The 24,528-nt window shown below is 43.7% G+C and overlaps 2 protein-coding genes across 2 annotated transcripts in view; both read right to left on the bottom strand.

The window, feature by feature from the left end:
* The window catches only part of LOC135055101 (pulmonary surfactant-associated protein D-like), a 455,316-nt gene that overhangs the window by 226,441 nt on the left and 204,347 nt on the right, over positions 1 to 24,528 (bottom strand). The window lies entirely within an intron of this gene.
* LOC135057584 (pulmonary surfactant-associated protein D-like) lies at positions 1,472 to 23,401 on the bottom strand. The gene is made up of 6 exons (XM_063963419.1): positions 23,328 to 23,401; positions 23,074 to 23,246; positions 22,178 to 22,267; positions 21,886 to 21,939; positions 16,887 to 16,967; positions 1,472 to 2,141 (listed from the first exon to the last, which is right to left on the bottom strand). The coding sequence occupies exons 2-6, from the start codon at positions 23,237 to 23,239 to the stop codon at positions 1,765 to 1,767; spliced, it is 768 nt and encodes a 255-aa protein (XP_063819489.1). The 5' UTR covers positions 23,240 to 23,246; positions 23,328 to 23,401; the 3' UTR covers positions 1,472 to 1,764.

Below are 24,528 nucleotides of genomic sequence, written 5' to 3'. Positions count from 1 at the left end.
TATAGTCAGAATATCGATAGCGGCATCCCGACAGTCAAAATCCTGACAAGTACTGGGGTTAGACACTTGGGGCAGGGTTAGTGAGCGAATGCGTGGGGGGGTGGTTAGGGTTAAAATACTTTCCCGGGATTTGACTGCTGGGATGGCGCTGTCGGCATTCTGATGGTCAGGATAGTGACTGCTGGTATTTTTATATCATCCCTTAAAATTAGCCCACACATACAGATCAGTGATAAGTAAACTTATACACTTATGTGGGCCGAGACTTTCAAAAGGAACACAGATTACCCTTAAATTCAGGAATAAATTAAAACAATACTTTTACTTAGGGCCATATAGAGCAGGTGAGATGGGTGCTGGTTACTTAGACTCTGATGTGTCTGGGGAGCCTCGGCTAGCCATGGAGACTGAGGAATGCCCCATGTATATAGTTATTTTTCTGCTCACTGTTTAAATTGTAATATCAGATTCATTTACTGTAAATTAATAATAATGTTTTAAGTGTAAAATTTGATATGGAACTTACAGTAACAGCAGGGCCGGTGCAAGGTTTTTCAGCACCCTAGGCAAAACTTCTGCCTACTACCCCTTCCCCCTAGCCGCCCTTCAGGTGAAAGCCATGCTGCTACTCTCCCCCACCCCCCAGTCTGTTGCATAGCTGCTCTTTTCTCCCCATCTTCCCAGTCTCTGCGGGTGCCTGCTGCTCTCACACCCTTCCCACTCTGTTAAATGTCTGCTGTTCTATTCCCCCCACCATCTGTGTGCATGCTTCTGCTCATCTACCTCCCCCGACTGCTGCTCTTCCCCTCCTTCCTTTCAAATGCAGAGAGTGCACTGTGCAGCCACCTTACCAGCAGGCGGTTTTGCAGAGTTGGGACTGAGTAGTCTTTGAAAGAGCCTGTAATGAAGAGCAGCACCGCATGTCAAGACTCCAGGAGCTGTCAAAGTTACTGCCTGTGCCGAGTGGAGGCGGAGCTGGAGGCTGCAATACGGGAGCTTGGCAGTTGTGGCTACTGTAAGATAAGCGTGCTGGGGGGATTGCCACAGCTGTGAGAGGTAGGACCGCGTTAATTTTTTCAGGTAGCTGTAGCAGGCCGCCCCCTCAGGTCCCGGCGCCCCTAGGCAGCTGCCTAAAGCTGCCTAGTGGAAGCTCCGGCCCTGAGTAACAGACTATTTTTTTTCCAATGTCTGTACTTGAGAGACTTACTGTAATTTGTATCAAACCAGTGGGTTATGATTGAACCTATCCCACCATCAAGTGTACTCCAGCAGTCTATATAGTGTAAGGCCAACACAATCCATGTAATAGCCATTCAGTGTTGAGTATTTTTTATGCTATAAAATAGATCAATTTGTAGTCATAGTACCTACAACACTGTACAAGAGTATAATGTGGTGGCATCATTCTTTTAGAAATTCCATATTGTGATCTACTGTGCAAAGGAGGACATACTGTAAGAAAAATATATGATAATGGTTCAGAAGTCTTTATTGAGAGTTTATATAGTTGAACAAAGCTGCAGAAGATTTTGTTCATATCATCAGGTAATTTCGCAGAAGTACAAAATTCCAGTGATACATTTTCAAGTTCTCCTTTAATTTTGACATTGCACAGAATTTATAGTCTACAAATAAAGATGGAATGATAACTGTGTTAATTCAGTCTATTCCCGAGTATAGCTCGAGTACAAGGATGGAGATTTGTACATTTAAAAATCCTCAGTTTTCATATGCAGGCATGAAAAATGTCATACAGAAATACTTCTAAAATTCACATACAATCAAATTTCTCTGATTACAGGTGATATCAATCCACTGTCCATTTTCATACATTTGTACACAGTTTTCACCTCGTCCTCCATTTGGTTCTTTTTGGTACCAATTCTTATAAGAAATGTGGTTGCCATTGAGATAGACAAAGGAACCTTCCACATTTTCATCATTCATGCCAAGAAATATCATCTTGCCTCTTGCCTTTACTAGCTGTTGTAAGGCATCATTTTCAAACCTATTTAAAGGAGTTGGCAGCGTTCCTTGTGCTCCACGGCAGGTGGCTAGGGTAGTGTCGTAATTACCTTCCAATCCATTTGGGACATAAATTTTGTTTCCTGATGTTACCACTCCACTTTGGAAATAGGCCACTGTTACAGAAAAGACAGAATTTTCATTAACTTAATAAAACAAACAAAGGTTCATTCGTATTTATACACTTTGGATGTATGACAGTGGCATAAAGAAAAGTTTTGTTAGTCATCTGAATATCACAGTATTGGGGGGTCCACAGTGCAAATGCTGCTTTGGAACATCCAAGCTCCTCAACTGGTGCAAGTGTTCCTAGATTTACAGCAGGAATGCACAGGCATGTGGAGCAGAATGGGTGCTATTGGGTATGAGCAGAGGAGAACTTTTCACATACAGGGACTGATTCTCGATTGCTTTCAAAGTGGCTGTACTGAGGGCAGCTGCAGAAAGCCATATTTACTCAATAATGCTAATGCAGGATTCCATAGGGCTAATGCAGGGGTACATGCACCCAGGATCGGATTAAACAGGTGGGGGCCCAGGGGCAATAAAGTTGTGTGGGTGCCCCCTCTACTATGTATGCTGTCAAACACCCCTGACACCCCCCCTATGACTTACACACACACCCTCACAACACACACACCCTCTATCTGGATGAACGTCCCAGAGCAGCAGGGGTAGTGCCAGAGCAACAGGCTCTGTGTCTGTGTGAAGGATTTAACTTCACTATTCCATGAGACTGCATCTACATGGAGCGAGTTAAAATAGCACTCTGTGAGGGGCCCAAATATGTGGAGGCCCCGGACACGACCATCCCTGTTCCTGCTCCTTTAATCCAGTCCTGTTTACACCTGCAGTGTGCTGCCCATTTATTTCACATCAGCCACTGCAATCTTCATAATTATATGCACTTGTACCAGTTCAATGTTAAGTGCATGAAACCCATCAGAAGCAGGATTCCCTTCCCCATGTGCATGACTCAGTACTGAACTTTTGATACATGTCCATGACACTCCCACAAGCCAGGGCAGTTCTGTGCATTTGCATTGATGCCCTCAGTTCCTTCCCTGAAATGCCGAATTTACCATAAAGACAGATCCAACTTAGCATTAGTATCCATGCACAGAGATCCACCCAACTCAGAATCAGCTCCACAGATGGAGGAAATAGGCGGAGTAATAGTTTTCTAGCAAAGAATAGAATAACCTTCATGTGATCCTTTTTTGTAGTACAGAATTGCAGATCATAATTATTGTAAGAAGATACAGCATGAAGCGTAGTTTGCATTATTAGAGGTGTTCAACCAGCCCCTCTTTTATATTGCATGACCAGTTTCTACTGCAAAGAAAGTGAGATTCCCCCGGCTATAGTCATAGCTAGTCCAAGGCTGGTCATGAGAGATGCAGAAAAACAGCTAACCGACAGTGGGGTCTATTTACTAAGCCTTGGATGGAGATATGGTGGACGGAGATAAAGTACCAGCCAATCAGCTCCTAACTGCCATCTTGCAGGCTGTGTTTGAAAAATGACAGTTAGGAGCTGGTTGGCTGGTACTTTATCTCCAGGGACTTTATCTCCAACCAAGGCTTAGTAAACAGACCCCAGGGTTGGAAAATGCAAGAATAATTTCTAACCTGCTGGTTTGTGTGCCCCAGATTATGTAACAATAGTAAATCAAGGTGGGGCAATTTAGCAATTTTAGTAGTACCAAAGGAGAGAAAAAAAAAGATTCTCAATTTCCAAATAAAATATATGTGTATATAACTGGAATTGTTAAACTCAAAAGCTATTAGCACAGGAGCTGATTTAGGATTCAGGGAGAATATGCGGTTTGTGAGGAAATGAGTGGTCTGTGACAATTAATATAGCTACAGATGGAGCCGCTCTTATCTATAGCGGCCCCATTGCAAATGTGTACTCCCGGCGTGACTAGGCGATCCGTCCGCCTAGTAACGCTGGGAGTGCACAGAGATGCTTCCCATTCTGAGTGTCTCTGTCTGGGCGCACGCGCCTGACCAGATGGAGATGCTCACAGTGTCCAGACGCGCCTAGTCACAGACGGAGCTACGATTAGCATGGCTCCATTTGTATGCCTCATTTACCATGTCAAATATGTACTTTTTATTCCCATATCCCTATACATTCAATTCAACTGTTTGTTCATTCTTCATACATATCCATTGCTGCTCACCCAATATTGTGTTTAAATCAACCTTAATATTGTTAATATATGCATTTGTGTTGTTATCTGTTACACTTTAGGTAAAGTATTCATGTTAGACCTAGTGTCTTATTGTTTACTAATACCACAGTGGACACTCAAAGGTTGAGTCATATAAGGTACCATTGTCCCTTTTTGTTTACTCCCTATTGTCCAACAGTAAGCTGGCCAGACAGTGGGGTTCTTTGGCTGATGTAATCACCTTGATTAGAATATGTTTTGTATTTCAATTTTTTAAGTTCCTTAGACAAAGAAGTCAAACACACCCCTACAATATGAAGCTTCTGGGGGTATAAGTAGATCTACCCAGAGAGCTGAAGGGAGATTCTTTGACCCTCGGCAAAGAAGTGACTTTCTGCCAGGGCTCTGCTATGGGACCCATTATACTAGATTTATCTCCTTGACTAAGAAGTAATGTTCTGTCAGGAGTCTGGTGGGAATTGTCATGTGGAATTGGATAACAGAAGTGTGCTGAACTGTTTATAACCCATTTCGTTCAATAAACCACTGTTGTTTTTTCTTCACACTGTTTATTGTCTTATATTTGCTGATACTTATTTTCTATTACGTCCTTGAGGATGTTGGGGTCATTCAAAGAACCATGGGATATAGACGGATCCGCAGGAGACATGGGCACTTTAAGACTTTACAAGGGGCGTGACCTGGCTCCTCCCTCTATATCCCCCCCAGACTCAGTTTAGAAAATGTGCCCTGCGAGATGGCTGGCACTGAGAGGAGCTCCTAGAGTTTCTCTGAAAAGACTTAATGTTAGGTTTTTTTATTTTGGGGAGATCTGTTGGCTACAGACTCCCTGCTTCGTGGGAAAGAGGGGAGAGCAGTCTAGACCCACTTCTATTGAGTTTAAGGGCTCTGCTGCTGCTGACAGGATGCCTTCAGCTCCTGAGGGGAGACGATCGCCGGGCGCTCCTGGATGCTCCCTCCCACAGCCTGCCGTCCCCCCTCTTCAGTCAGAAGACAGGTGAGTATAAGAGGAAAAGAAAACTTCTCTTCAGAAAGACAGCATATAAGAGGTACCGCGCAGTGTGCATTACGCGCCTGGCTCCCGGACTGTGTACACCGCAGGGTGCAGGGTGCTGGGGGGGCGCCCTGGGGAGCAATAAGGACCTCAAAATGTTGGCTGGCATGAATGGGTACAGTGCCTGGGCACTGTACAATACCCCCGCCAAGATAAATATTTTTTTAAAAATGCAAGACGGAGCCGCGCCATTTTGGGGGTGGAGCTTCGTCCCCTCAGCTCACTTGGCGCCATTTCCTCCTCCACATTGCACCGCTGGGTCCTTCTTCAAGCAGCAAGTACCAGGGGATTGCTAACATGCAGGGGGAGGCATAATTGTTATTTATTTGCTTAGCGCCGCAGCTCTACAATATCTAAGGATATTTTAGACCTGCTTATTTGGCGCTGGGGTGTGTGCTGGCTATCTCCCTTTGTTTTTCTAACAGGCTGTGTGTTGTGAGCTGTCTGTGGGTTATGAATATGTCTGAGGCAGAGTTTTCCTCCCTGGGGGATAACTTGTTGGGGACACCTACAGTGTTGGGGTCCCGTTGTCGGCACAGCCGACTACCGACTGGGTGTCTACATTAAGTGTTTTAAATGCAAATGTCTCTCTATTAAGTCAGCAATTTGCTCAATCACAGTCAGAAATGCATTTATTACAGGACCCTGAGGGATCCCTTAAACGTAATATTGACCAGTTAGCCGACACTGGTACCGACACGGACTCAGATGCCAATGTCGACTATGCGGATTCTAGATTAGATCCTAAGTTGGCTAAGAGTATTCAGTATATGATTGCGCCAATTAAAGAGGTTTTGAACATTAATGAGGACCCGTTTACACCTGAAACTAGGTTCCTCATGTACGGCGAGAAGAAACGCGCTGTTACGTTTCCTCCCAGTTTTGAGTTGAACTCTCTGTGTGAGAGTATTTGGAATACCCCTGATAAGAAATTCTTGATCCCTAAAAGAAATCCTGCAGTGTACCCCTTTCCCGCTGCTGACAGGGAAAAGTGGGAGACGCCACCCACGGTTGACAAAGCCCTGGCGCGCTTATCCAAACAGGTAGCTCTCCCTGCGGCTCGGTCGACTACCCTTAAGGAGCCGGCTGACCGTAGGCAGGAGGCTACTTTAAAAGCTATTTTTACTACTACAGGGACGCCATTCAGACCAGTAATTGCGTCTGCGTGGGTGTGTAGCGCCATTGAGAAGTGGGCTGATGATTTATCTGCCGGTTGGGATACCATAGATAAAGATCCTGCCCAGATGACACTGGGTTATATCAGAGATGCAGCTGCGTACTTAAAGGAGGCTGCTAGAGACGCTACCTTGCTGTGTGCTAAAGTGAATGCTATGTCCATTGCAGCTAGGCGAGCCCTTTGGACTTACCAGTGGAATGCTGACGTGGATTCCAATAGAAATATGGAGGCACTACCCTTTAAGGGTGGTGAACTTTTTGGTGATGGTCTTACTGAGTTAGTGTCGGCAGCTACCGCCGGCAAGTCGACCTATTTACCTTATGTTCCTGCGCAACAGAAGAAAATGCAGCACTATAACATGCAGTCCTTTCGGCCCAACAAATATAGGAGAGGCCATGGTAATTCCTTTCTTGCCCATAGAGGCAGAGGTAGAGGAAAGTCCTCCCCGGCCTCTGCTAAATCCTCAGCATGACGCCGAGTCTCCCCTTCAGGAGACCACTCCAGTGGGGGCGCTTCTGGAGAGTTGTTCAGCCAGGTTTGGGCTAGCTCGAACCTGGACCCTTGGGTGTTGCAAATTGTGACCCAAGGGTACAAGCTGGAATTTCTAGACCCCCCCCCCCCACGACGTTTTTTCAAATCAGCCTTGCCGGCTTCAGCCCAGACAGAGCTCTAGTCTGTGGGGCGATACAAAAATTAAGCCAAAATCTAAATCTGGTCATTATACCGGTTCCCCCGGAACAACACAGGGAGGGGTTTTATTCAAGCCTGTTTGTAGTACCAAAACCGGACGGATCGGTAAGATCCATCCTCAACCTGAAGTCTCTGAATTTTTTCCTGAGAAAATTCAAATTCAAAATGGAGTCTCTCAGAGTAGTGATCTCCAGTCTAGAGGAGGGGGAGTTTATGGTATCGTTGGACATAAAGGATGCTTACCTCCATGTCCCCATTTTTCCCCTTCATCAGAAGTACCTGAGATTTGCAATTCAGGATGCTCACTACCAATTTCAGACGTTGCCGTTTGGCCTGGCCACGGCTACGAGGATTTTCACCAAGGTCCTGGTAGAAATGCTGGTACTCCTCAGAAAGCAAGATGTTACAGTTATCCCGTATTTGGACTATATCCTGATAAAGGCGAAGTCCAAGGACAAATTGCTATGGGACATTGCACTGTCACTGTCCATCCTGCAGCGTCATGGCTGGCTTTTAAACCTGCCAAAGTCACAGTTAACCCCGACAACGCGGTTGGCGTTTTTGGGCATGATTCTGGACACTGTCCAGCAGCGAGTGTTCCTCACCTTGGAAAAGGCGTTGGAACTTCAGAGTCTAGTAAAACTCCTACTAAGACCAAAATCTGTCTCCATTCATCAATGCATTCGATTACTGGGGAAGATGGTTGCGGCATACGAAGCCCTCCAATTCTGGAGGTTTCATGCCAGGGTTTTTCTGGGGGACCTATTGGACCAATGGTCGGGGTCCCACCTTCATATACACAGAAAGATAGTTCTTTCTCCCAACACCAGGATATCACTCCTGTGGTGGCTCAGCAGCTCCCACCTCCTAGCGGTATGCAGGTTCAGGATCCAGGACTGGATCCTAGTGACCACGGATGCAAGTCTCCGGGGGTGGGGGGCGGTCACTCAGGGGGTGACCTTCCAGGGAAGATAGTCAGCTCAAGAGACTCATCTTCACATAAACATTCTGGAACTAAGGGCCATTTACAACGGCCTTCTACAAGAAGATCATCTGCTTCACAACCTGCCGGTCCTGATCCAGTCAGACAACATCACGGCAGTAGCTTACATAAACCGCCAAGGTGGCACAAAGAGCAGAGCGGTGATGGCAGAAGCCACAAAGATTCTTCGCTGGGCGGAGAGGCACATAAGCGCTCTGACCGCAATATACATTCCGGGTGTGGACAACTGGGAAGCAGACTTCCTCAGCAGACACGATCTGAATCCAGGAGAGTGGAGCCTCCACTCAGAGGTATTCACACTGGTGACAAGTCTCTGGGGTGTTCCCCAGGGATCGGTATGAAATACCTCCAATCAAAATCCCAACGTTCAAAATCCAGACACCAATTGACCGATGGTCAAAATACCGACAAGGTCAAAATACCGACATGGACAAAATACCGACATTTAAAATACCGACAAGGTCAAAATACCGAGATGTAAAATGCCGACAGGTCAAAATACAGACATGCGTTTTTTGTTGTTTTTTGTGTGTATGTCGACATAAGTCAACATGGACACCATATACAGTGTACCGCGTCCCCTCGCATGGCTCTCTGCGCTCGCCATGCTTTGGGCACGGTGCCTCGCTGTGCTCGGCACACTATTATATTCCCCCTCCAGGTCCACTGGGATGGTAAAGTATGAACAAGTCGGTTTCAATGAAAAAAATCATGAAAAACTGATGTCGGTATTTTGACCTGTCTGCAATTTACATGTCGGTATTTTGACCTTGTCGGTATTTTAAATGTCGGTATTTTGTCCATGTTGGGATTTTTCCCTTGTCGGGATTTTGACCATCGGTCAATTGGTGTCGGGATTTTGAATGTCGGGATTTTGATTGGAGGTAAACTGACTGCATCCCGTTCCCCACATAGACATGATGGCTTCTCACTTCAACAAGAAGATTCTGAAGTATTGTTCCCGGTCCAGGGACCCTCAAGCAGCGGCAGTGGATGCCCTGTCAACACCTTGGGTGTTTCCGTCAGTGTACATATTCCCTCCACTGACTCTCATTCCAAGAGTGCTGAGAATTCTAAAAAGAACAAAAGTTCCATCGCTCCTTGTGGTCCCAGACTGGCCAAGGAGAATTTGGTACCCAGATCTTCAGTCCTTACTGTTAGAAGATCCTTGGCCTCTTCCTCTTCGCGAGGACCTACTACGGCAGGGGCCATTCGTCTATCAAGACTTACAGCGGCTACGTTTGACGGCATGGCGGTTGAACGCCAGATTTTAAGCCGAAAAGGTATTCCTGATGAAGTCATCCCTACCCTTATTCTTGCTCGAAAGGTTGTGACGTCAAAGCACTATCACCGTATTTGGAGGAAATATGTTTCCTGGTGCGAATCCAAGTCAGCTCCTGTGGAGAAATTTGACCTTGGACGTTTCCTCCATTTTCTGCAAAATGGAGTGGATGCGGGCCTTAAATTAGGCTCCATAAAGGTGCAGATTTCTGCATTGTCAATTTTCTTTCAGAAACAATTGGCCTCACTTCCTGAGGTGCAGACCTTTGTGAAAGGGGTCCTGCATATACAACCTCCCTTTGTGCCCCCAGTGGCACCTTGGGACCTAAATGTGGTTTTAGCTTTCCTTCAATCACATTGGTTTGAACCCTTGCGTAAAGTGGAATTGAAATTCCTCACGTGGAAGGTTGCTATTTTATTAGCCTTAGCATCCGCAAGACGCGTGTCTGAGTTGGAGGCCTTGTCTCACAAGAGCCCTTATTTAATCTTTCATGAAGATAGAGCAGCATTGAGAACTAGACAACAATTTCTGCCAAAGGTGGTTTCCTCCTTTCATATCAATCAGCCTATTGTGGTGCCAGTGGCTACTGGCGCTTTGGCTGAGGACAAGGCTCTGGATGTGGTCAGAGCTTTGAAGATTTATGTTGCCAGAACGGCTCCAATCAGGAAAACAGAGTCTCTGCTTGTCTTATATGCTTCCAACAAGATTGGGTGTCCTGCTTGCAAGCAGACCATTGCACGCTGGATATGTCAGACTATTCAGCAGGCTCTTCTACGGCAGGATTGCCGTTACCGAAATCGGTAAAGGCCCATTCCACTAGGAAGGTGGGCTCGTCCTGGGCGGCTGCCCGGGGTGTCTCGGCTTTACAACTTTGCGGAGCTGCTACCTGGTCGGGGTCAAACACATTTGCTACGTTTTACAAATTTGATACCTTGGCAGATGAAGACCTTAAGTTTGGTCAATCGGTGCTGCAGAGTCATCTGCACTCTCCCGCCCGTTACTGAGCTTTGGTACATCCCATGGTTCTTTGAATGACCCCAACATCCTCAAGGACGTAATAGAAAACAGGATTTTAATACCTACCGGTAAATCCTTTTCCATGAGTCCGTAGAGGATGTTGGGCGCCCGTCCCAGTGCGTACTGTATCTGCAGTTAGTTCTGGTTACACACAAGTTGTGTTGGTTTCTTCAGCTTGTTGCTGAAGTTTTGTTCATGTCCGTTGACAGTGGTTTCTGTTGAATGCCATGTTCTCGGCATATTATATGGCGTGAGCTGGTAGTGCTCACCTTGTTAATAATTCCTCTCCTTGTAATGTCCATCTCTCCGGGCACAGTTCCTAAACTGAGTCTGGGGGGGGATATAGAGGGAGGATCCAGGTCACGCCCCTTGTAAAGTCTTAAAGTGCCCATGTCTCCTGCGGATCCGTCTATATCCCATGGTTCTTTGAATGACCCCAACATCCTCTACGGTCTTATAGAAAAGGATTTACCGGTAGGTATTAAAATCCTGTTTTACAGCAGTGTAGTGTAGATGTTGGCTGGTTTATCAAGAATCCATACAGATTGTGATCTCAGGTTAGTCTCACTTGGTTGCTTTTGAATAATGGTGACTAAAGTACATACAGGCTGAGTTTCAAGATGGCTGTTCATGTCAACATACATGTTACTAGTAAGCAAGGTTAGAATAAGCCACCTGTAATATCTGTGAAATCTGTTATATCTGCGATATCTGTAAACAGAACATCATACAAAACAAGAAAAATCTCTAACAAAACAAGGATGAAAACCTGATGTTTGAGCATCAGTTTAGGTTCTAATCATACTGTAGTTAAACAAAGACCAGAGTGAGACCAAGGCCATAAGTCAGAAAGTACTTACTCATCTCACTAGGAATGCCTAAACAGCATCCATAAAAATAGCACATACAATAACAATAATCACAAATAGAGCTACACTGCAACCAGACAAGCATGTGACTGGAAGAGTACAAGAAAAGAGCATGAGATGATGCAAAGCAGGGCCATAACTAGGCGTGTGTAAGACTTACAGTATGAGGCAGAGTTTGCTCTTGATGTGCCCAGCACCCAGGTCCCAGGCACCTGTCTTATGATGTCACATTATCACATGTGCGGAGGGTGGGAGGCCGAGGGGCTGGAACAGGGAACATTAGAGCTCTTCTACAGCACTGATGTAATGTAAAAGACAGGATAATTATAGCTGCCATATATCTACTGTAATGTCTCATTTAACTAATTTGAATGAAAAACAGTTTGGTTATTATTGTATGTGTCATAATGACAAATAGATTTGGAAGCATTAGTGGGGTTATTGAGATGTGGTTGGAAGTGCGACATTATGCGCAAAGTACTGATTATTGGTAATTTGCGCATGCCTAGGACCCATTCTATTGCGTGAACGGGTCCTGCCATGTAGGTAGCAGAGTGTCAGTGATTGACAGTCTGTTGCTGTCTGGAGGCAGGGAGGGGGTGGCGATGGCCTATGTTTGTGAAAATGGAGGCATGTTTCCACCATTTAGGAGGGGGAGAAGAGGCTGGGGACCTCCATTGTAGGACGGGCAGCTTGTGCAGCACCATGATGGGAGAGAGATCCAATGCTGCATCCTAGGACACAGGTCAGATCACTACTGCAGCAAGAGGTGTCTGCTTGTAACTAGAGATGTGCAGCGGGCACTTTTCGTGTTTTGTATTCTGGTTTTGGTTCTGGTTTTATGCTCGGGTTTTGGATCTGGATTGGTTTTGCCAAAACCACCCTTTCATGTTTTGGTTTTGGATCTGGATGATTTTTTTAAAAACATAAAAAAAAGCTAACATCACAGAATTTGGGGGCAATTTTGATCCTACGATATTATTACCCTCAATAACATTCATTTCCACTCATTTCCAGTCTATTCTGAACACCTTAAACCTCACAATATTGTTTTTAGGCCAAAAGGTTGAACCGAGGTGGCTGTATGACTAAGCTAAGTGACACAAGTGTGCGGCACAAACACCTGGCCCATCTAGGAGTGACACTGCAATGTCAGACAGGATGGCACTTAAAAAAACTAGTCCCCAAACAGCACATGATGCAAAGAAGAAAAAGAGGTGCAATGAGGTAGCTGTATGACTAAGCTAAGCGACAGAAGTGTGTGGCACAAACACCTGGCCCATCTAGGAGTGGCACTGCAGTCCCACTACACTAATGGCAGATACCGAATGCACGTCTAACACCAACATAGCTGTCAAGGCCTCAGTTATCCACTTTGCAACAGGATGACTGCTGTCATATTTCATCTTCAATGCAAAGGACTTTTGGACAGTGATTTGCTTAGTTGAAGTAGTACAAGTGGTTTTCCGACTTCCCCTCTGGGATGACGATCGACTCCCAGCAGCAACAACAGCAGCGGCAGCAGCAGTAGGAGGAAGTGGTTCTTGATCTTTGCTATTTTATCCTCCAAATTTTTGTTCTCCATTATTTTTCTGAAGTTATATAACAAAATGCAGCAAAGGAAAGCATACCTCTACACCACACAGGGCAAACCCTGTAAAAAATTATTTGGATTAAATATTAATTACCCCTTTATTTGGAGTAAATAATATACAGCACAGGACAGCACCACTGAACTTATATGGCAGCACCACTGGACTGGACTTATACGGCAGTACCACTGGACTGGATTTATACGTCAGTACCACTGGATTTATACGGCAGTATCACTGGACTGGATTTATACGGCAGTACCACTGGACATATACGGCAGTATCACTGGACTTATATGGCAGTATCACTGGACTGAATTTATATGCCAGTACCACTGGATCTATACGGCAGTATCACTGGACTGGATTTATGCGGCAATACCACTGGACATATACGACAGTATCACTGGACTTATATGGCAGTATCACTGGACTGGATTTATACACCAGTACCACTGGATCTATACGGCAGTATCACTGGACATATACAGCAGTATCACTGGAATAATATGTCAGTACCACTGGACATATACGGCAGTATCACTGGAATTATATGGTAGTACCACTGGACATATACGGCAGTATCACTGGACTGGATTTATACGGCAGTATTACTGGACACATACAGCAGTATCACTGGACTGGATTTATATGCCAGTACCACTGGATTTATATGGCAGTACCACTGGACATATACAGCAGTATCACTGGAATTATATGGCAGTATCGCTGGACTGGGCTTTTTCAGCAGGACCACTGGACATATACGGCAGTATCACTGGAATTATATGGCAGTACCACTGGACATATATGGCAGTATCACTGGACTGGATTTATACGCCGGTACCACTGGATTTATACGGCAGTATCACTAGACTGGATTTATACGCCAGTACCACTGGATTTATGCTGCAGTATCACTGGACATACACGGCAGTATCATTGGACATATACGGCAGTACCACTGGACAGTTCCTGTCAAATGAGATCACAGCAGCAAACAATAGGCCAGCTCAACTTTTCCGCACAGTGGAGATGTTTTGCAAGCCAGCATGCCTGCAGACTGATGAGACCCTCTCCCAGGCAAGATGCAACGAGTTTGCAAACTTCTTTGCAGATAAAATATCCACCATCCGTGCTGGAATCTCCACAGTGCCATCAAAGGAGTGCCAAACTACAAAGCCTGCCAATATAAGCTACCTGCCTTCATGGACCAGCTTTGATCCAGTGGATGTAAAGGACACTGCTGAAATTGCTCGGATTTTGCATCCCACCACCTGTGATCTGGACCCAGCCTCAAACAAGCTTCTAATAGGTTGTATGGATATAATTGGTCCTGTCTTTACAAAAATTGTTCAATGCTCTTTGCAGACAGGCATTTTTCCTGGACCCCTAAAGGAAGCAATTGTTAGACCGCTTCTTAAAAAACCTAATTTAGATCCCGACTGCATGACCAACTACAGACCGGTATCAAACCTTCCTTTCCTCGGAAAGGTTATTGAGAAAGTCGTTGCAAATCAACTGGAAACCCGCCTGACAACCCATGATATTTATGATCCATTTCAATCAGGATTCAGGAGAAGACATAGCACTGAAACAGCCCTGGTGTGTGTGTTAAATGATCTTCTGATGGCAAAAGACAGAGGTGACTGTTCAATATTAATCCTTCTGGATCTCTCGGCAGCATTTGATACCGTGGACCATGGGCTTCTGATTGAGCGACTGATACATTTCTGTGGTCTGGATGGCACAGTCCTAAGCTGGTTCAAATCATTTCTCACAGGCAGGTCACAGAGAGTATCATCTGGATTATACTCATCACCACCAGTGCCATTGCCATGTCGTGTCCCACAAGGTTCTGTACTATCCCCCATGCTTTTTGCAGTATACATGCTCCCATTGGGCGAAATAATCAGGAGCCATGGCCTGGTCTACCACTGCTATGCAGATGATACACAACTGTACTTGTCCTTTGCTCCGGGCACTGATAACCCAATAGCAACCCTAAATGGCTGTCTAGCTGAACTACTGGAGTGGATGAGCGCCAGTTGGCGGCGACTGAACCCGGATAAAACAGAGGTCCTTATGATACGACCGCAACATCAAAGGACAAGACTGCAGCATAGCCAACCAACTGGATTTACACTAGGGGATTCAGAATTACAGACCAGTGATCGTGTGCGGAATCTTGGCGTTGTCCTGGATGGTGGCTTGACACTTAAACATCAGATATCAGCCACAATCAAATCCTCATTCTTTCACCTGAGGAACATAGCCAGAATCAAGCACTTGATTCCCTCAGATGATATGCCAAAAGTCATACATGCAGTTGTATCATCTTGTTTAGAGTGACTACTGTAATGCCCTCTACCTTGGTCTACCAGCAAAAGAATTGCAGCGCTTACAGCTGGTGCAAAACACAGCTGCCAGGCTATTAACCAACCAGCCCCGGTCTAGCCACATAACACCCATCCTCTACTCCCTTCACTGGCTGCCTGTACGATGGCGAATCATCTTCAAGATTGGCTTACTGAGTTTCAAAGCATTACATGACCAAGGCCCAAGGTACCTGAAACAGCTTCTGACCCCATACTGCCCCACTCGATTACTGCGATCTGTAGATGAAGGACTTTTAGCAGTACCTAGAATCTACCGTAATTCATCTGGGGGTCGAGCTTTTAGTCATGTGGCTCCGACTCTATGGAACTCACTTCCCCGCACAGTGCGAGAGGCCCCAACTATAGGATCCTTCAAAAGTAGACTCAAGACTTTCCTGTTTACTCAAGCATTTCCATAATGTCCCTTTTAGTATCTTCATGCTTCTGTATTTTATGAAAATGTACTTCATTATTTTCTGTACTATATTATGCTATGTATCTGTTAAGCGCCTTGGGTCCTATTGGAGAAAAAGCGCTATATAAATAAAATTATTATTATTATTATGATTATATACAGCAGCACAGGGACACCACCACTGGACTGATGCAGGACAACACAGCACCACTGCAATGGACTGGACCTATACAGCAGCACTGGACATATGGCAGCAGAGGACACCACCACCGTGACTGGACTGATGCAGCACAATACACCACCACTGGACTGATGCAGCACAACACAGCACCACTGGACTGGCCTTATACAGCAGCACTGAACATATGGCAGCAGAGGACACCACCACTGTGACTGGACTGATGCAGCACAAGACACTACCACTGTACTGATGCAGGACAACACAGCACCACTGGACTGGCCTTATACAGCAGCACTGGACATATGGCAGCAGAGGACACCACCACTTTGACTGGACTGATGTAGCACAAGACACTACCACTGTACTGATGCAGGACAACACAGCACCACTACACTGGACTGAGCAGCACAAGAGAGCACTGAAATCGCCTCCTGACTTTCCCTCCCGCACAGACACTGAGGATGGAGACACGTCCTCACGCTACACTCTCCAATGCCAGAGTGAAAATGGCGGTGACGCGCGGCTCCTTATATGGAATCCAAAACCCACTAGAATCCGACAGCAGGATGATGACGGTTCCCTGAGAATCATCTCTACTTGTAATAGACTCCTCCTGCTACATTACCATACAGTGCTATCACTGGTGCTTCCTTCCAAGGAAGCAGCAGTGATAACATCTCTGTCCGCATCTGAATCAGGCCCATGCAGCTTAGAAATCAGCTTACCATGCAGATATGGGGTAAGTACCAAAGAATTAGCTATGGATAGTGGCATGAAAACTACAAACAAAGCACTTGTAGCTGGAAACAATGACTTTATTGTTTGTTAGAAGGGAATTTATTTTCATAGCTTTTATAAGCAACAGTAATATTTTTTATTTTATGAAATAAAATCACTTAGATCTTAGGCTTGCAGCAGGCTTTTGGTGTGACATTGTTATTGACTCCACCCAATGCATTTTTTTAGAGCAGCTATAATTAGAAATAGTGATGATTTTATTTACCTTTCTGTAGCGAGGAAAGACTCTTCTCCAGAGCAGCTATTTTGTTTTCCAAGTCTGTGACTTTCGTTGCCAGAACAGGATCTAAAAATTGAAATCCAGTGAAAAAAAACCGTAGCCATATAAATCTAGAGCAGACACTGAATATAAATGGATATTATCACTTCACATAGATATCTATCATATATTTATCTACAGTATCTATCAGTGCCGTTTCTTGCAGCGGGCGAGCCGTGCAACAACGCAATCGCGTCATTCTGTGAAACCCCGCCCCCAGAGCTGGGCACTCGGGAGGAGGGAGAAGGGGGAGCCAAGCCGGCCGGCGCCGCGCAGACGAGGGAGAGGCGGCTTAAGAGCGGGAAGAACCGCTTCAAATGTAAGTCAGCCCCTCTCCCTCTCTCTCCCTCCCTCCACCCCACCACCACCTGCCGTACAGTGTAAAATGGGGACACCTGTCTGCCGTAATATGTAAAATGGGGACTCTTGCCTGCCGGAATGTGTAAAATGGGGACTCTTGCCTTGCGTATTGTGTAAAATGGGGACACCTGTCTGCCGTAATGTGTAAAGTGGGGACTCTTGCCTGCCGTAATGTGTAAACTGGGGACACTTGCCTGCCGCAATGTGTAAAATGGGGACACTTGCCTGCCGCAATGTGTAAAATGGGGACACTTGCCTGCCGCAATGTGTAAAATGGTGGCACGTGCCTGCCGCAATGTGTAAACTGGGGGCACGTGCCTGCCGCAATGTGTAAAATTTGTACATTTGCCAGTTGTACTGTGCAGTGCCGTTTCTTGTGGCCGGCGAGCCGTGCAACCGCACGGGGCGCCCGCCACGGCACTTGTTGAGCACTAAATCCCCCCTCCCCTCTCCTCACGAGTGCCCAGCTTGGGGGGCGGGGTTTCGCGGAATGACGCGTTTGTGTCGTGACGTCACGATGCAATTGCGTCATTCCGCGAAACCCCGTTCCCCGAGCTGGTCACTCGGAAGGAGGGAGAAGGGGGAGCCAAGCCGGACGACGCCGCGCAGACGAGGGAGAGGCGGCAGAAGAGAGGGAAGAACCGCTTCAAATGTAAGTCAGCCCCTCTCCCTCTATCTCTCTTCCCCCCACCACCTGCCGTACAGTGTAAAATGGGGACACCTGTCTGCCGTAATGTGTAAAATGGGGACTCTTGCCTTGCGTATTGTGTAAAATGGGGACACCTGTCTGCCTTAATGTGTAAAGTGGGGACTCTTGCCTGCCGTAATGTGTAAAATGGGGACACTTGCCTGCCGCAATGTGTAAAATGGGGACACTTGCCTGCCGCAATGTGTAAAATGGGGACACTTGCCTGCCGCAATGTGTAAAATGGGGGCACGTGCCTGCCACAATGTGTAAAATGGGGGCACGTGCCTGCCGCAATGTGTAAAATTTGGACACTTGCCAGTTGTACTGTGTAAAATGGGGGCACGTGCCTGCCGCAATGTGTAAAATCGGGACACTTTCCTGCCGCAATGTGTAAAATGGGGATACTAGCCTGCTGTAATGTGTAAAATGGGGACACTTTCCTGCCGCAATGTGTAAAATGGGGACACTTGCCTGCCGTACTGTGTAAAATGGGGGCACGTGCCTGCTGCAATGTGTAAAATGGGGATACTTTCCTGCCGCAATGTGTAAAATGGGGACACTTGCCTGCTGTAATGTGTAAAATGGGGACACTTTCCTGCCGCAATGTGTAAAATGGGGACACTTGCCTGCCGTGGTGTGTAAAATGGGGTCGCGTGTCTGCTGTAATGTGTAAAATGAGGACTTTTTTTACTTTTTTATCCTGTGGTGGCCGTGATGATGAGATCAGATGAGGCCACGCCCATCTTAAAGCCACGCCCATTTTAACGAGATCACGCCCCCTTGCCGGGAGCGCATGGTTTTCCTCTTTATATCTATGGGGGGGGAGGGGCGCATTTTTTCTTATGTGAATGGGGGGGGGGGGCGCATTTTTAAATCTCGCACTGGGAGCCAAATTGGCTAGAAATGGCCCTGGTATCTATCTATCTATCTATCTATCTATCTATCTATCTATCTATCGGGTGTGGATCACAGGTTTGACAGTAACTAGGTCGACCACTATTGGTCTACAGTGACTAGGTCGACAAGGTAATTAGGTCGACATGAACAAGGTCGATATAGAAAAGGTCGATGTGAGTTTTTTTTTTTTTTAAATTGGTGTCGTTTTCTTTGTAAAGTGACTGGGAACCCCAGTTAGTGCACTGTGTTCCCTTGCATGGCGAGCAAAGCTTCGGGCAAGGTGGCTCGCGCAGGTTACTATTCCCAATCATAGTCCACGTGGATCGTAAAGTATGAAAAAGTTAATACAATTAAAAAAGGTGAAAAACTCATGTTGACCGTTTTCCATGTCGACCTTATCCACGTCGTCCTAGTGACCATGTCAACCTAATGCATATCGACCAATAGTTGTCTACCTAATGATTGTTGACCTACTGTAAGTGCAGTTGACCTAAAGACCGGATCATCCATCCATCCATCCATCCATCCATTATTTTTATGCATGTTTGAAATGCAGATGGCTATTTGTTTTAATTTAAAATATAATAAATTAAAGATATACTAGGTTTTATTTGTAAAATACAAAACCTCATTGGGAATATTTAATAAGACAAATATATTTTTTCCAGTGACAGGTGCAGCACAGTACAAAATTCAAATAGGGGAGCCACAACAACTGCCACCCCAACCACTACAAACATTGTTGTCAGGGACTCGCTGGCGGCTGGTGTGGCTCCCCTATTTGAATTTTGGACTGCGCTGAAACTGCCACTGGAAAAGAGATATTTATCTCTCTTTGTGATTATTTTTTTTAGATAATAATGTTAATTTAATATCCCATATCTTTCAAAGTCTGCAAAGGCCATTTACATCTTTGTGGGATATATTCTTGAAGCAGTGAAAAGAGTGGAGAAGTGATGAGCCAGTGGAGAAGTTGCCCATGGAAAACAATCAGTGTTGAGGTAACATTTATAAAATGCATTCTTTAAGATTATACGTAGAAGGTGATTGGTTGCCATGGCAACTTCTCCAATGGCTCACTTCTCCACACTTTTCACTGCTTCATGAATAGACCGCTGTCTTACTTATGTAATACACTTGTGGAAAATTTTATCATCTTAGAATGTCCTTTAATAAACCTTTACAATAAACTTGATATCATCAGTCAGGATTTGTTTTCACCAAAGAAAAATCAATCTCTCTGAATCTCCCTTGTCTCCATTAGCGCCTGTTACACCATTAGCACCTGCTGTACCTGCAGGACCTGTTGGACTATTGTCTCCCTTTAGACCTTGTACTCCTTTGTAATCACATGGATCATATAACGTTAAATATGCATGTATTGATTCATTCCTTGCAATTTTGATATGTATTTATCAAATAAATAGTCATTTTAGGAATGAGCTAATCAACTGAAATTTTTCTCTGGTATCATAAATTCATGGAAAAGATACCAAGCACCGGAGAATTGGACAGCAACTTTCCATCTATAAGGCAGTGGTGACATTCAATAATTAAGTGACTGGACTCCACTGCTCTATTATTATATTCTATGGGGACCTGCCAACAAATTTAGTAGACCAGTCCCTAATCCCATATCTATATTATATTGTGACAAAAGTCCAACAGTGTGGAGGTGCACTCGTCGAGTTCAAACAGTCAGCGACTTCAATTTGTTCACAACAGCTTTATTTCAGTCTATATTCGGCTCATTAGGTCGACGTTTCGATCCTCATTCAGGGATCTTTCTCAAGACAGGCTTCGATTTACATACAATATTTTGAAAGCATCATATATTGATTATCAGAAAATCAATATGTCATGTTCAGACAATAAATGTGCTGTATGGTTTAGTCAGGCTTACTTCTAACGGGATTTGGTGTGGTTACTTAGACACACAATCACGGGGCAACTCAGACAACATAGGAAATCACCACAGTGTGAGAAATGCTGACACCCTCTACAGCCACAATTGTTAGAAGTAAGCCTGACTAAACCATACAGCACATTTATTGTCTGAACATGACATATTGATTTTCTGATAATCAATATATGATGCTTTCAAAATATTGTATGTAAATCGAAGCCTGTCTTGAGAAAGATCCCTGAATGAGGATCGAAACGTCGACCTAATGAGCCGAATATAGACTGAAATAAAGCTGTTGTGAACAAATTGAAGTCGCTGACTGTTTGAACTCGACGAGTGCACCTCCACACTGTTGGACTTTTGTTTAAATATTGTGGGTCTACCCTGTTAGGGAGATCTCCACTAGGGAGCACCTCACTGTTGTTTATTGTTCCGATGTGAGTGCAGGAACATACATGTTATATATTATATTGTGTGTATATACTGTATACTAGTGTGTGCTATGTATGTAACATTTACCACATCTTCTTCCTCTTGCTTTAGGATTTAATATATATTAGTTTGCACTGGTCAAAAGTTGATCATATAGCCCAGGTATGCATGTGACCTTAGTAGGTTCTTGTCCATGTAATCTGTGAACTGTGTAATTTAAGTCCGTCAGACCATGCCTTGTACATGATTGCTAGTTTAAAAAAAAGTCAGAGTTCGGCTATCATCCCACACGGCCGCCAAACTCGGGAGAGCTGTCCTTTGCTAAACTCTTCATGCATACTGACCCAGCTTACCAATCCGCCCCTGGTATACCCTCATATTAAGCAGCCTCCCTGTACCTACTGCAGATCAGCACACAGCAGCATGTGCTGGGCTGGGGAAAGAGGCTGCTGCTGGCTGACAGGTAAAGAGGGTGGTCGTGGTGCATGGACTCAGGCTCCTCTCTGTACCCTCCATGCAATACGGGCCTGGGTAATTAGTACCCCCTCTTCTCGGCGCCATTGCTCATATCTACTGTCCACAATATATGGCCACAGAATTTTTATTAAGAGCATAAATTTGATTGCTATGAATTTGTTTTGAATATACTGTACTGTGTTTACCTGGTGCTCCAATATTGCCAGTGGCTCCTTTGTCACCTTTCAAACCTGGTGTTCCTGGATAAAGAGAGAATATTAGCCGAATATTAAATTTAGCAAAAAAAACATTAATAGTATTGATATATGATATTTTGTCTTAAAGTGACAGATCATGCTGGTATAAGAAATCTTTCACCGGCATCCTGTAGATATAAATGTAGGCACAACACCTTGGAATGAACAGCCATAAATATGTACATGAAATGGCTATTCCCATAAATTAATTCATAAGATTATATTATTCAGACTCTGTTACCTTTATCTCCTGGACTTCCACTAGGTCCTACTTTTCCTGGTGGTCCATTACCACCTCTTATACCTGGTGTTCCTTGTGCCCCAGGGGGACCTGAATAAGGATATATTTTTGCCATTTTAAACTGTTACTTTTATATTCATATAGTGCATTATACTACAGTATATCTTGTTTATGTTTAATAGACTGCGAATCTAAAGACAGCATATACTGTACACTTAAAACAATGAACCGCAGTTAAATATTTTATTTGAATATGCATTTATTCAATGGTAAATGATGTAATTGCTAAGCTGCAATGTTTAATACACATCTTTCTCCATATAAATATTGCATTGCAGTTAGATATAGCTTCAGCAGTTGTTAGAGAGGTGTTTCACGCTACATAACAGTCACCAGTGTAAGAAACGTTAAAAGCTTAAAGGTTCTCACATTTTTCACAAGTGAATTCGTTTTAACAAATTAAAATGCCACATATATTTTTGATCAATTCTATTTCTGTTGTATGCAAACTAAGGAAAATACTATATTATGAAATGCACAGCAATTGCAAGTCTTTAAATAATATAAAAATATGGTTCGCTTCCAGTTTATTATTGCTAGTTAAAAATAACACAACAACATTATAAATATGAAAACTCAACCACAACTTCCTGGACATTTATTTTGTTTCTGTTGTCATTAACGATTTTAAAATATATTGTAACTAATTTCTAGGTATAATGAATAACATTTATGAAGTATATAGTTTAAAAACAAATATCTTTATAAAAAAAAAATGTCATTCCTGAATTTTTGTATAAAATATAAATTTGCTTGCAAAGAAATGTTTTTCCCATTTTTTATAGAACAATCTTCAATGTATAAATATGCAAATGTTTTGTACTGTATTTCTTTACCTGGATCCCCTTTTAAGCCATTGACCCCATCTCTTCCATCTCTTCCATTGAGACCTGGAAGTCCTTGTATCACAGAACACACGGGTGATGTATCTGACAAAGCCTTAGAGAACAATATCAGGAATATTGCAGCTACAAAGGACATGCATTGGAAGTGCAGGATCATGTCTCACCTAAAACACATGAAGCTTAGAAATGTAAAAATAATAAAAAGAATCAGTAATGTAAATTAAACATCAGTACACAACACTCACCAATTTCAGTGGTTGTAGTCAGTCACAAAAAATGAATACCCTATCAGTAATTCACCAACATGTGAGCCTGCAGCAAATAATACTGTATAATGAAAGAGATGGCATTGGTTTTTATATGGGAGTTTATCGATTGCTTTAGACGTATCTCAGTGAACTTCGAGCAGTGAAGGTCAAAAAAAATGTTGCTTTTTGTTTTTAGAAAAATGAGTAATGGTACACTATGAAAACATTATTTGTAGTGTGAAGGTCGTCTTGTTAGTGCATCAACTGAATTGGACTTATTGTTTAGAGTTATTTAGATAATGTAATACCTGCACTGAGACTGGTTTTGGCAAAAATGATTTCCATATAAATAATCATTTGGCAAAGACCAAACACATATAGCTTGGACATCAGTTGCTCACCTTTGCTGTGTTTTCTCCATAAAGAAGTAAATCTTAACAACAATAAACAATTTTCTGATCGGGATGATAATAGCACTGTGTATGGCCACTTTAACTTATTGCATTACACTGTCAGATAATTGGTGTGTCTTTTTGATGGTGAGTATCTCCACTGTCAGATCTGAACACAAATTATATTTCTTGGAACTTGTGACAAAAAGGGCATGTAATCCAATGGAATACGCTATTAAATAAGCAATTGTAAATTTATCATATATAAAAAACTACACTCTGGCAGCTAACTATCATATAACCATGAACTGCATGGTAAACAAATATATATACTACTGTATTTTTATAGAACAGGCCTTAAGCCCAAATATAAGCTTAAGTTCTTTTCTATACACAAATTTTATAATTCTTCCGTTAAAGATAAAGAATAATAGTTTAAAAAATATAACATCTATAGCATGGAGAATGATCCATTCTAGATTGAAATTATCTAAAAATCCATCTCTCCCCACTTTAACACACTCCAAGGCTTAGTACATCTACCCCTTGATGAGATAGTCATATAAATAATGTGACAATTTAATAAGAATTAGAATTATGAATACTTTCTACAATATATATATATATATATATATATATATATATATTCTGTATATATATCAGGGATGTGCAGTCAGGGGAGGCAGTGCCTTCCCTGTCATCAATGATTAAAATAATACAAAGAAGATACTTATTACACATATTCTGTGTCATAAGTATATACTTTAACCTTTGCATTATGTTAATAATTTTTTACCTACTAAAAA

The sequence above is a fragment of the Pseudophryne corroboree genome, chromosome 3 (assembly GCF_028390025.1).
Source record: "Pseudophryne corroboree isolate aPseCor3 chromosome 3, aPseCor3.hap2, whole genome shotgun sequence".
NCBI lineage: Eukaryota > Metazoa > Chordata > Amphibia > Anura > Myobatrachidae > Pseudophryne > Pseudophryne corroboree.
This window is presented reverse-complemented; position numbering and strand designations above follow the sequence as displayed.